Source organism: Arvicanthis niloticus, chromosome 2, assembly GCF_011762505.2.
Source record: "Arvicanthis niloticus isolate mArvNil1 chromosome 2, mArvNil1.pat.X, whole genome shotgun sequence".
NCBI classification, from domain to species: Eukaryota; Metazoa; Chordata; class Mammalia; order Rodentia; family Muridae; genus Arvicanthis; species Arvicanthis niloticus.
The window spans coordinates 6233891-6248012 of NC_047659.1; the positions used below are offsets into that span (position 1 = coordinate 6233891).

The window sequence follows — 14122 nt, forward strand, 5'->3', positions numbered from 1 at the left end:
TCCATTTTGATGGCTTGCTGAGTGGCCTTCTGGTCCTGTACCCACAGCAACTGTGGCTCCCACTTCCCTGTGCTACCCTGGCTTCTTCTTACAGCTTTCCCTGCTGTGGTGGTTTGTATATGCTTAGCTCAAGGAATGCACTGTTGGGAGGTGTGGCCTTGTTGGAGTAGGTGTGGCCTTGAAATATGGGCTTTAAGACTTTCATCCTAGCTGCCTGGAAGCCAGTATCTATCAGCAGCCATTAGATGAAGATGTAGCTTCTCCTGCACCATGTCTGCCTGGATGTTGCCATGCTCCCCCCTTGATGATGATGGACTGAACCTCTGAACCTGTAAGCCAGCCCTAATTAAATGTTGTCCTTATAAGAGATGACTTGGTCATGGTGTCTGTTCACAGCAGTAAAACTCTAACTAAGACACCAGTCTAGGATGTCACCTCCTGCGACCCCGGTATGAGAAGCTGTTACCATAAGAAGGTTACTTGGTACTTAGTAACAAAACACTTTCCTACTGTTTTTAAAAAAACATGTTCTTAGGCTGGAGAGATGGCTCAGCAGTTAAGAGAACTAGCTGCTCTTCCTGAGGTCCTGAGTTCAATTCCCAGCAACCACATGAGGACTCACAACCATCTCATAATGAAATCTGATGCCCCTTTCTGGTATGCAGGTGTACATGCAGATATACACTAAATAAATAAAACTTAAAAAAAAAAGAAAGAAAGAAAAAAAGAAAACATGTCCTTTAACACACCCCTGTAGAAACAGTTTTCTATCTTGTCACACCAGCCAGTGTGGAGCACACACCTGTCCAGGCTGGTGGCAGTGAGACCTACTTTCTTCTGTAGCAAGTCAGGCAGAAGTTCAGGGAATGGTCTCCATGTAAGAGTCAATGTGACTGGGTCCTAATCCCAGCTCGGAGGTGAAACGGCCTGCTGACTGATGTCCAGCTATCGTTTACACAATCCAGGATCAGGTACAATCTGAACAAGAGCATCACTCAGACTGGTCTAGATTTGAATTTCATTGCAGCAAGATGTGACTGGGCCCCTGCTCCTGCCCCAACTGCATACCCTGATGCTAACTCTTCTCTTCCTCCCCAAGCTTCAGCCCCTCAGAAGTGAGGGCACAGCTACCTTCTGTTTCTTCTCCATTTTGATGGCTTGCTGCGTGGCCTTCTGTTCCTGTACCCACAGCTGTTGGTATCGATGTTGTAACAGGTCAAAGAAGGGTGTTGACGGCCTGTGGGGAGAAGGGCACACAGAGCTTGAGGCGTGGGTAAGACCAGGGCACCTACTTATAGAACAAGACACCTCCCTCTCCATGGACCACAGGCTCCACCTTCAGCAGAGCACTAGAAACCCCAGAGAATCAGACCCATACACAATGCTCTACAAACACACATGGAGCCTCCATGGGGTTTCTTTTGAGGGAACAAAGATTCTGTCCTTGAACTGTTGTTGGATAGGGTCCATAGGTTCCTCAGAACCCTTTCAGTTATACCTCTCATAGACCCTGGGCTCTGCCCTCAGTCTGCTGAGGCTAGCCCTGGAAAAGATTGCTGCCAAGTTGGATGAACAAGCTGCCACCCTCGGGGTCTCTTCTTACTCAAATTCTGCTCCAGTCCTGGAGAATTGATTCTACATTTGTCAGTCCCACTGGCACGGTGGGACTAACCTCAGCTTTGCATCAGGGCCCATCTCTTTCTGAAGTTGCACGAGATGTCTTCACTGCTTGCAGTTTGGGAACCTGAACCAGGCACAATCCTTCATCATCTTAGTGGTGAGGAGGAGAGGTGGTCCCAGAGCAGGGTCGGGCAGCACTCTGGGTAAGATCGGTCGAGCCACAGGGCTCAAAGCTAAGTCCTTCCAAGGAAGCAAAACAAAAAACAAAACAAAATGCTCCAAGGTTGGGACTGAGCTCTAAACAGATTGAACGACGGGTTACAGATGGACAGCGGCCATGTACAAAGGAGAACTCTGTTATTTGTGAGCAGTAGCTGTTCAGGAGACAGGCCTGTTGCTGGTACCAACTTGTAGCCAAGACTCCAGGATGAGAATGAACTCTTAAACAGCTTGTAGGACAGAGTGTGCACACACACCAGACAGGAAGCCAACCCACTGCCTACAGTCACAAGTCAGGAAACTACCCCACTGTGTCAAGCTTGTAGAAAATAAAGCTTTACATTCTCATAACTCCAGTACTTGGGAAGTGGAGGCAGGAGACTCACAAGTTCAAGGTCACCTTCGGCTATGCGAGTTTAAAGCCTACGTGATTTCATGAATACTTACCTTAATTACCTACCCTCCAAGAGTTAAGTTTTCAGTGTGGAGGACTGCCTGGGTTACACACTAAGACTCTGTTTCTAAAAAATATGTGATAATAGGGGCTGGAGAGGTGGCCCAGCAAGTTAGAGCACTGGATACTCTCACAGAGGAGCCGGGCTCTGTTCCCAGCACTCACACGGCAGTCTACAACTATCCATTACTCCAATTCCAGGAGACTGGATGGCCTGGCTTTTGAGGGTACCAGGCACTTAGTACATAGCCACACATGCAGGAGAAGTGCCCATACACATAAATAAATAAATTAACTACGTAATAATAACATTTAACTAGAATACTCAATAGAAGTATAGTGATGCTCACTGGTGGCAGCTAAAATGGCCAGAAGGCTAATGGGAAATTCCTGCTGGATGAAATTCCCAGTGGATGGTCACTTCAGCACAGCCCTTACCGATATTGTTCTACCACTGTGCTAACACAGCCATGGCATAAAAGAGTGTGTCTAAGCTTTGGATATTTCAATGGTAAGCAATAGCGTGCTTACTGAGCATGTATGAGGCTCTGGGTTCGAGCCCCAGCACCACAAAACAAATAAGTGACCATTTTAACCTTGCTAGCAGTAGACCGTTCTAGAAGCCATGCACTGGAAGGTGTAGAGCGTCTACTGCCACTTGTGTTTGCGGATGGTTCAGGCAACCAGTGCCATCCAGTAGAGACATTCTCCAGCCACAAGGAGTGCAAGCGAGAGAGTCTCTTGGGACCACTGATACTAGGAGAGGTGACATCTAGGGTCGGACTTCTGGCCTCCACAGCTTTGAGAACCTGAGTTTGTGTTGTTGACTGCCCTCCCATCCTCTTCCCTAACCTCCCTCGCCCCTATTTGTGCCAACTTGTTAAGGAAGCCCCAGGATACTCTGGGAAATTCTATGAGAAAGTCAGAGCCAGAAACACTACAGAGTAAATTATGGGTTCTCTCAGTCCCGAGACTCACACCCCCAAGGTCCCAGGAAGCTGCAACAATCACCTCTCAGCTGCATACAGACCCTTGTCTGGTCAGTCAAAGCACTAATAGTTTCCCAAAGCAGCCAGGGAGAGTGGGTGTGAGGAGCAGCCCAACCTGGGACCTTTCTGCCCAGACCAGAGGATGAGGCGGTAGACCCCGGAGGAGAAGCAAGCCCCTTAACTGCCTAGCAAAGTCCAGAGGCTGCAAACCTCATGCCCCTGAATTTGATTGATCTGGTCTGAATGGTAGCCCTAAAAGTCAGAAATCATTGCTAAGAAATACCGGTGTTTGTGCTGGGTGTTTGTGCTGGGTGTTTGTGCTGGGTTGATGCTTGATCTGAAATGTGCTTATTATGCAAGCCTGAGGCCCTGACTCAAATCTCCAGAATCTATATAAAAACAGCCCGATGTGGTGATATGTACTGGGAGTCCTAGCACTGGGGTGGGGAAGACCAGCAGATCCCTGGGGCTCAATGGGCAGATTTGGCAAGCACTAGGTCAATGAGAGACCGTCTCAAAACCAAGGAAGACACCACAACTGACCTCTAACACCCACAGTTGACCCCTGACCTACACACACACACACACACACACACACACACACACACACACCTCCCTATGCACAAGCCGGACAGCACACATTTCAAAACAACTATTTCAAACAACAACTATTGTAGAAGTGTGTAAGTTCTGACCACATAGGTCCGAGTTTCCGGCCAGCGTCCTTGGCTGGCACTGAGTCCCAGCTGCCCATTATTTCAGAGACAACCAGACTTAGCCATGATCCTAAATACCCACCCACCCGCCCCAGCCTACTGCGCCTTGGCATGACAGGACCTGGGAAAGCTGCTAGGCTGATGCTATTTGAGCAGAGGTCCAAGGATTTGATTCTCATAGACAGACAGTGGCTCTTTGTTCCTGCCTCCTGTACCCCTGTGGCGACTTTTATTACTTAATTATTACACGCCCCATGCCTCTGAGCAGCCTAATTTATAGCTGTGTTTCTAACGACACTGTGTGTGTAATCTGGAAATATCTACCCCAAGAGGCTGCTCCCAGAGAACAGCCATCTTCCTTCCCAGCACCCCACTGTATCCATCACTTCACGCCAGCTCTTCAGCCCTCCCCCAGCCTGGCTGACCTACTCAGCGTCCTGCTTTGGCCAGACCAGCAATTCTCATTCTCTGGGAAGAAGCAGTGGAGGCTGAGCCAAGGGGAACCTACGACACCGTGAGTTATGGCAGGCAACCCTGGCCTAGGTCCTCCACGGCCACCCACAAGCTGGCCAGTCTCTGCTCTGGCTCATTAATGTGGATAAACAGGTACAGAGGCTGGCCTGGAGTGGAGAGAACTTGGGCCATAAATTGGATGTCATCGCTCCTGCACCAACTCCCGTTTCTGTGCTAAACCTGGACTTGAAGCTGTGGTTCCCCTGGCTCAGCTCCCTCTTCAACTCCTGGCGCTGACTCTACCCTTCATGGCTTTCCTTAGACTTCCAGCCCTTTCTTCCTGGGTAGAGTTCTTCTCCTTGCCAGCACACCCCCATCCATATGCAGTCTCTCCTTCGCATGTAGTCTTAACTGTGGGGTTGCGTCCTCCAAGGGTTGGGTCCCAGCTACCCTGCCCTAAACAGCCTGGCTAGGTGTCCTTCCACCTGGGCATGAGCCCACAAAGAACCTCAACCACTGAACAGCAGCCAGTGCCAGAGGGCAGAAACAATTGTGTGCTTGCTGGGGGCTGACAGGACTCCACCCTGGACAGGAATGTGGGGGTATAGCTTTGCCAGAAACGAAGACCCCAGTTTGATCCCTTAGGACCCATGTTTAAAAAAACAAAAAAGACAAAAACTGGGTTTGGTGGTGCACACTTTTAATCCCAGCATGAGGGAGGTAGAGACCAGTCCGCAAGGCTGGCGGCAGCCAGCTGAGTCAGCAGGCTCCAGGCATGTGAGGGACCCTGTCTCAGAAGGTGGATAGTACCGGAGGAGTGATGGTGAGGCTAATCTGTCTTCCCCACACAGGCGCACACACACGTGTACCTGCAGACACGCACACGCACATGAGTACACCCATGCACACATACACAGATATACATATACACATACATGTGTACCTGTGCCCTCATATGTGCACTGGCACACACACACACACACACACACACACACACACACACACACACGCACACGCACACGCACACGTACATGTACACATGAAATAGAGCAGGAAGAACCAAAGGGGGATAAGAAAAAAAGGGAAAAGAAATCTTAAGGAAATTCTTGGCAGACACTGTTTCTTCAGTTTGCACAGTACAAATTAGGCTGTGTGAGCATTACAGTAAGTTATGGGCTTAAACTGATGGAATTTGACTTCAGGGAGGATGACTGCCTTCCTCACAAGTGAAGTGATGCCTGATACTGAGCCTCTAGGAGCAACTAACAAAACAAACCCAAGTCCTTCCACGTAAGTCTCTCGCTTCAGATGGATATCAGCTCAAATATAAAACAAACATTGCCAAATGCATAAGAGAAAACCTTTGCGATTTAGAGCTAGGCAAAGACTATTTCTTCATTTAGGACTTTGAGACGGAGTCTCATGGAGACAGGCTATCCTCAGACTCATTCTATAGCAACCTTGAACGTCTGGTTCTCTGGCCTCCATCTATCAGGTACCCAGCATGCCGGTAAAGTCATGAGGCACCCTTCGAGCAAAGCTCAAACCCAGGGCCTCCTGCATGCTGAGCAAGCATTCTCATAGCCCAGCACTCCCCGGCTCGTGAGGGAGGTGTCATTAGGAGCTGGTTTCTTACTGTGGCTCACTTGTTTCTTGTTTTGTTTAGTTCAGCTTTTTACTTCTCTTTCCGACTCCAACATGAATGATTTTGCCACAGGCCGAGGCCCCTTTGGTAACAATTACAGCTGCCCTTCCTGCACCTCTCTTTTGAGGAGCCAGAGGGGTTCACACAGAAAAGCTTAACTATTTATCCTCACTAAATGTGCACAGGAAAGGGTGGGATTGGGGCAGCAGATGCCCAGAGAGGTCAAACGGCTTGTCCAGGGTCACACAGCACACATGAATGGTGAAGCATGGACTCCCAACTTTCCAGATACAGATGCCACAGCCCAATAAATTCTAATTGGCATTCACTGGAGGCCAAGTCCAGGGAGTCTGGCTCCTTATACAGAAGACCCCAGGCTTTCTCATGCATTGTTCCCATCAACAGACAGTAGGTCTCCGGGTGCCCTGCCCACCCCTAGGGAAGATTGACAGCTGGTTCAGGCTGACACCTGTGGCTTCCTGCTGTTCTCAGTCTCTGGCCACATCTCAACTGACTCTGTTTTCCTGCTCTCCCAAGGGCTCCCTGAATGTCTGCTTCCTTCTCCCTGGATTTTTCTTTCCTTTGTCAGGTACCCCCTGCCCCAGGCTATCCTGAGCTACCACGGGCTGTACTCTGCACGGGAGAGCTTGAGACCATTCACAATGTCAGGGATCACTGTCCACATTTCCAACCTGCTTTAATCAGCTTTCCCATGTCATTCTCTGGGAATATCCAGGCTGGAGTTGGAATTGTACTCTGTCCAAGGGTATCAAACTTGCAGCTCAAGATATTGATAAGTTGGCCCAACACAAAACGCTAAACTTATTTAAAATATGAGAGACTCATATAGTGCAGGGTGGCCCTCAAGGGTACCACCTGGTAGCCAAGGAAGGCCTTGAACTTCTGATCCTCCTGCCTCAGTTTCCCAAATGCTGGGATTGCACCAGACATGCCTGGCTTATGCATGGCTGGGGATTGAACCCTGGCCCTTTTACCTGCTAGGCCAGCTGTCCACCATCCTTAGCCCCTTTATTAGGTTTTTTTTTTTTTTTTTTTTTTTTTTTTTTTTTTTTAGGTGTGTGGGTAATTTTTTGTTTTTGCTGTAACTGGGTTTTTGCAATTGGTTCTCCAAATGGGCAGGCTGCAGGTGGACAGCCCTGTGTGGGCTCAGCTAATTCATCCAATGTAAGCAGACATGCCAAATGTTGGCTATCCTCTGATAACTATTCTTGGAGGCTTTTGGGTGTGTTTGAGGACAACCACCCTGCTCCTCTGCACAGCTCAGGAAGAGGCTGTGGGAGAACTGAGTCTGTTCTCTCTGAACCCTGCTAATAGCCCTGTGACAGCCCTGACATCCTTAGAAAGGGTACTGGGACTCAGGGCAAGTATTAATGTGTCTGACCTGTGAAATCCTCATGACAGAGGAGAATCTGAGGTCTCTCTATTCCTACATGCTGGCCATGACTTCCTGAACCAGGGGATTAGAGTCACAAACACCAGTGGCAGTCATTCATGTCCGATCTTGAAAACCATGCCCAAAAGCCATGTGGGTGGGCTATGCAATTCTGTGCTTCTGTGGGAGGCTGGAAGTCCTAAGCTTAGGAGTGAGACTTCCGGGATGACAGAGGAGGTGGGCAGGACAGCCCTTGGGATAGTAAGGTCTGTCCAGTTACCCAAATATTTGAGGCTCTTATGAGTGCAGAGAGAGAGCCTGAAGCTCTAGGAATGGCAGGAAAGACTGAGCCAGGTCAAAAGTGGGGAAGAGGCTGGCTGCAAAGAGCCGTCAGGGCACGGGGCTTTCAGAGAATGGAAACATGGTCTGTCTTCACTGGGCATCAAGGCTTATATATGTACTGACCCACACTGGGCGCCTGCACTGGGCCCGCTACTTCCCCTGCCTCTGAAGCCAGCCATGGCTTGTGGACGCTCACACAGACTCTGCTGTGATGGCCGAGCCACTCACTGTTCAGAGCTCTGACAAATCCTTTGCTGTAACCTGGAAAGAACCTTCAGAGAAGTCCCTCCCGGCCCCAATGCTCCTGTCTCAGCCACACCATGTCACAATTAAGTCTAATGGTACAAAAAGTCAGGAATAAACGAAATGAAAACCAGCCCGGGCTGCAGGCGGGCCCTGAGAAGGTTCAGATTCGTTCCATCAAATCTACCCTCAAAGCTTTGCAATTGATACCCCAGACCAAGGCTTGATCTCCAATGAAGGCTTGAGGTGAGCTCACAAGGGAGAAGGAGGGGATCATTTGCAAAGGTTAGGTTGACATGGGTGCAGCGTGGAGCGGGGTGGGCACAAATGAGGGCTGACAGCTCTGATTTGCCCGCCGCCTCCGTGCAAGAACTCCGTGGATCAGAGAGGCCCTCTCATAGAAACTCATCTTCATCCGAGAGGCTCATTAAAACTTTGCTGAGCCCAGAACTTGGCGGGAGCCAGGAAAAGTGAAGGCGCCTTCTGAGGGACTTTAGGTACACATGTGTTGAAAGGTGTTTAAGAAGGAGATTCGGGTCTGACAAACTGAATTCAGTGCAGCGCTCCGTTCACAGCGGGCTAAAATAATTGGTCATCAGTGACTACTAATTCCGTTTAGTAGCCAGAGGCGATTTTTATCTTCCTAGAAAATCAATGACAGCACGGAGGTCTGTTCAATGTGATTCCACTCCAGACGGGCCCTTCTTTCATGCTTGACGCCTCTTCCAGTGGAGACAGCTATTTTGTTAAAATAAAATTAAAATCTGTCCCTAATACACCAGCAGCTTGCTGCTCCTGGGAAGCCAGGAGATGCTGGCATGCGCATCCACATAGCCTCAAGGGATGAAGGAGTGGACAATGGGCCAAGTATGGTGGCTCACACTGGAGCTACTGGAGAGACCAGACAGGAAGATGGACACAAGTTTGAGGCTAGTCAACATAGCACAATCTTGTTTCAAAAATAATTATAAAAAAGAAAAGGAAAGCCTCACAGTGTTCTCTATTTGAGCCTTGTATGGTCCACAGGCCTTGACTAGGAGCCTTTCACCTTAGAAAGGGGGGTCTGGTGGGTTGTACTTCTCTTCTATGTGGGATCAAAACCCAGCCCTTGATTCAGACATGGTGGTACATGCCTTGAATCTCAGCAATCAGGAGACCAAAGCAGAATGATCTCTATGAGTTTGGGGCCAACCTGATCTATATAGCATGTTACAGGCCAGTCAGGGCTACACAATAAGACACTGACTTAAAAGCAACAACAAAAACCCATAGCCCACCTAAAGAGATCTCTTGCCCTCTCTCACTCCTGGAACTTGCTCCAGGCACAGGTATGCCTTCCAGAGATGGCCCTGGTATTCTAGACAGCACCAAGTGGCTAGCCAGGGTGCAGATCTAAGGCTACACGGTAGGCTCATGGTGTGGCCACTGAGGCACTGTAAGGACTGTTTACTGAGGACTTAGCTTGTGTTTAAAATTGTGGCAAGCAATCCTACCCCTGGGGCTAGTCTTTAGTTTCTTCAATTGCAATTTGTCTTAAGGTCTGGGTGCATACCCGTGTGTGTGCTCTCTCTCTCTCTCTCTCTCTCTCTCTCTCTCTCTCTCTCTCTCTCACACACACACACACACACACACACACACACACACACACACACACACACACACACTTCCATCAAGATCACTGCAGCAGTGATCTTTTAAAATCAGCTTGGAATCTATCTATCCCCACCCCAGCAGAACCAGAAAATATTACCACAGACTTAGGTAATGGAAGAAATGGTTCAAGAAGACAGGGTGTCTGGTGCCACAGAAGCCCTCCTACAGGCCCAAGAAAGAGGATGCCACCCCCACTCCTTCAGTGCATGCCAGCCCACTTCATCAGCCTGGATCAGAATCTTGCTTCTGTTGACCAAACCAGTGACACTCGGGAGAGAACACGAAGTGTCCCAAGAGAAGGCAGAAGTGGAAGACGGCTGAGCCCATCTGAGCCCATCAAGTGCCTGCCTCGGAAGAACCCAAATTTGAGCTCCAGAGCTCATGTGAAAGAGCGGAGCATGGGGCTCAGTCAGTTTAGTCTACTGGGCCAGTAAGGCACTGCCTCAAGAAAATGAGGAAAATGGAGCCAGAGGAATGGGATCTTTGGCCTCCACATGCAGACTGTTACCTACCCAAACACACACACTCACACACAGGCAGAGATGCCTGCGTCGAAAGTGGGAGAAGCCTGTGCCAAGGACTGTGCAAGTCTCCAAGGCTCACCCCACTCACTGGTTTCCTGCAGAGGACTCTGGCCCTGCTGGCCATCTGTTTCTCCTAGAAGCTGAGGAGGGCTGCTCTGTCCCACACACAACCTCCTGCCGTAACTCCTTGGTTTTCTGGTGTACAACTGAAACAGGAGGTGACCAGGCCCTGGTAGGACTTTGGGAGCTACCAAAGATGGGAGACCTCTGGGCTCACAAATTACTTCCTAATTGTTTGTGGGTCTAACATAAAAGCTAATGACAGACTGGGCAGCCCTGTCACATCAACAGTCCTGGCCTTTAGATTGTCTAGGGGGTCATTTGCAACTTGTTAACATTATTCTTCAGGGTGATTCCATTAGCAGCTCCCAGCACAGGTGCCCACCCCCAGTGTGACAGGGGCCTTGGGCTAAAGCGGGAAAGAAGATGGTGGAGTACATTCTCCAGAGGGCTGGGAAATTCATCATGGAGGCTCCTGGTACCTGGGAACAAGAGAAGCTGCTGACCCCCCCCCCCCCATTCCCAGAAAGGGTGGGGACAGTATAAAAGCAGTGTGCTGGGAAGTAGAAACCAGCTGTCACCAAAAGCATACAACTCACAGCAGTATATGGCTTCTCTGTACCCTTGTGTTACTAGGGGAGCCCAGCCCACCAGGCCCCAGCAGCCTCCGAATGATGTGCAGAGCAAGGGGAAGCCAGCAGCTGGGAGGCTGGTCCTCAGCCCACTTTGTGCTGGCTTCAGCTCTCCCTGAAGCCTAACACTGGGAAAATCTGAAGCAGAGCTGGTGGCACGGGATGCGGTGGGGAAGCCCCGGGAGGAAGCAGCCAGCCTTGTTAGCGCTGACCCTGGCACCCAGCAGCTCCTGATGGATGGGGTTCGGCCTGGACAGGCCCCATGGGAACTGCATCACGATCCATTACAGGCCCCCTGTTCCCCATACCGCAAGCAGTAGGCTAGGGATAAATCTCTGTCTGGGCAGCCAGAGAGCCAAGGGGAAATAGCGAAGTATGAAAAATGTCTCTACCCCAGCTCTAGCCACAAAGCCCATGAGGAAGGAGAGGAGAGAGGACCCCAAAGAGGCAGGAACCCCAAGTGCAACGTTATCTCAGGCCACTGCTCAGCAACGGCCCCATTCAACCTGAGTCCCTGGAGATTCCCGGAAGCCTGAAACCCTGAGGACAGAGACTCCTGCCCCTGATGGAGCAGCTGTACAGATCCAGATGCTAGCCAGAGCTACCACCTCTAGGATCCCAGCTTCTGCAAGGACCTTGCGTGAACCCTCACCCTTCCACGAGGTGACCTGTGACCTTTCATGAGAGACCAGAACTTTTCCATGCCCATTTCCAGTGCCCACTACAGGAGCTACCTAGAGTATCAGTCACTTCGCTCCAGGAAAAGCTGGGTCCTCAGAGCGAGCATCACGGTTGTGCTGAAAACTGTTAACAGGTTGCTCCAAGCACCTCTGGCTACTGGGGTCAGACAACTGCACCAAGCCTCAAGTATCACCCCAATAACAGCTCAGGAGAGGAGCAGCATTCTCTCCTAGGATCTTGCTCTGCCTGCTGGAAGCCTATGTGTACAGACAGTCGCCATGAGGGAGGTTTGGCTTAGCCCTGGTACTACCACCAACTAACTGGCTCACGTGAGCCCCTGAGCCTCAGTTTCTCCAGTGATAAGAGTATGGAAGTTGGTTCCCACGATTTAGAATGATAGACAGTTAGTAAGATAATATGTTGAGCTGCTCACTGAAGCATGACCCAGGGGTCATGTAGGGAAATCAAATATCAGCCAGGAGTGTGGCCTCCAGACTCAGTGGTCCTTGTGGGGGTCTCTGAAGCCCCTCCATTGTCTTTGTCATGATCTCAGGGAGTTAAGTTGAGACCAAATGTGATGTCTCCTCTGCGCCTCTTCCCGATCATTGTCAGAACTCCATTCTTGGCACCTTCTCCCTGTCCCACACACTATCCTGGCAGCTCTGCTCTGGTTACTGTGCAGTTAGGGAACCTTCTCCTAAATACACACATAATCTCTCCTCCTCTTCCTCTTCCTTTTCTTTCTCTTCCTCTTCCTCCTCCTCTTCATCCCTCTCCTCTTCTTCTTCCTTCTCTTTCTTCTCCTTCCTCCTTCTCTCTTTCTCCATGCTTCTCTCTCTCTTTTTTACTCTCTTTCTTTCTTTTTCTTGGAGACATGGTCTCATGTAGCCCAGGCTGGCTTTGAACTTCTTATGTAGCTGATGATAACCATGAACTTCTCATCCTCCTGCCTCCACCCCTACCACAGGGTTACAGCCATGTATCACCACCATGCCTGCTTTCCTCCAGTGTTAGGGATGACCCATCCCAGGGTTCTGTAAATGTCAGGCAAGCTACCAACTGAACCATGATCCTAGCTCTGCCTGGCTTTTTTTTTTTTTTTTTAAACTTGATGCTCCAGGTATGACTGAGCAGCAGGCAGGTCATTAGCCTTGTTTTCTTCATTTCTACCTCTATGCACACAGCTAAGAGATGGAGTTAGTGCATGAGGCAGCACCATGCTACTTGTTTGCACACTCGCACATCAGCAGAGGGGCTGTGGTGGAGCCTGTGAAGTGGCACGGTGAACAGTGCTTGCTGTTCTGTTTCTTCTTGCGTCTTGGGCAGACTCTGCTTCCAGTCACTAACGGAAGCCTGAAACATATCTAGACCATGTTTTCCCTCCAGCAAGAACTTAGCCAAAACCTACATGTGCCCAGGCTAAGTTCTAAGGCTCTGATGACATTCTTGTGCTGGGAATAGAGCCCCAAGTGTCACGATAGGCCCAGGTTCCCTAGCCTAACAATGACAGTGCTTGGCGAAGCTGACACCGCATAGTTCCCAGTAAGGCCTTCCCCACATCTCCTGGCTCCCCCTTGTGGTGAGAGAGGACCCTCATCAGCCATAGGGCCCTGCTGACTACAACTAAGCATCTCCTCCTCCTGGGGCTTTGGGTATCTGGCTTGGATTTTGATATTGGCTTTAGCAGAAACAAATAAGACAGTGTGATTGATGGGTTCACTGTAAATTTGATAAATAAATCAGCTTGGCAGAGATTCCCATGACCTGTCAGGCCGGCAGCGTTTATTTAACTGCCTATGAAGCTTCTTCCATTCTATCTTCTTGTCTCCTCTGGCTGGTGATGCCTGAGAGCAGGAGGAACAACACCCATAGAGAGTCGGAGGTAGCAGCCCTGCTCCTCATTTCTCCTTCATCTCAAAGCTTTCAGCTCCCTGATCGGCCTGCCCAGATTAAACTAATGGGATAAGCAAGACCTCTGGGAAGGAAAGCATTGCTACAGGCTGACACTTGGATCTCGGTGTGACCACTCAGCAATCTTTACTGAGGGCCTCTTCAGTTAAGAGCCTAGAATTAGACCTGCAGATACAGAGATAAGCAGAGGCCTGGCGTGGCCATGTGGAGAAGCCTCAGGATGTTCCCTCACAGAGTCTGAGTCTACCGGTAGTAAGTCACAGAAGGAGAGGAAGAAAAGGAAGGGAAAGGGAATGGCTGTGTGTGGCCCCTAGCCCAGGACTGAACTGAAAGGTGGGAGCCTTTAAAAGGTAGTCTAACTGGATGTCTTTTGGTCACACAGAATGTCTTTTGCCCCTGAAAGGGACTGGAAAGGCCTTGGAGCCTTGTGTTCTCCCTCCCTCCCTTCCTCCCTCCCTCCCTTCCTCCCTCCCTCCATTCTTCCTTCCTGGCCACCATGAGGAGTATCAGCCCCCTGTTCCCCTTACCACAATGAGCTAACCCTGCACAGAACAGAGCAGCAGTGACACCTGCCTATGAACCTCTGC

The 14122-nt window shown here is 50.0% G+C and overlaps 1 protein-coding gene across 1 annotated transcript in view; it reads right to left on the reverse strand.

The window, feature by feature from the left end:
- The window catches only part of Cfap77 (cilia and flagella associated protein 77), a 116998-nt gene that overhangs the window by 32356 nt on the left and 70520 nt on the right, over window positions 1-14122 (reverse strand). The window contains exon 4 of the mRNA XM_034496450.2: window positions 1132-1237. Coding sequence (XP_034352341.1) covers window positions 1132-1237 — 106 coding nt within the window. The remainder of the gene's footprint in view (window positions 1-1131; window positions 1238-14122) is intronic.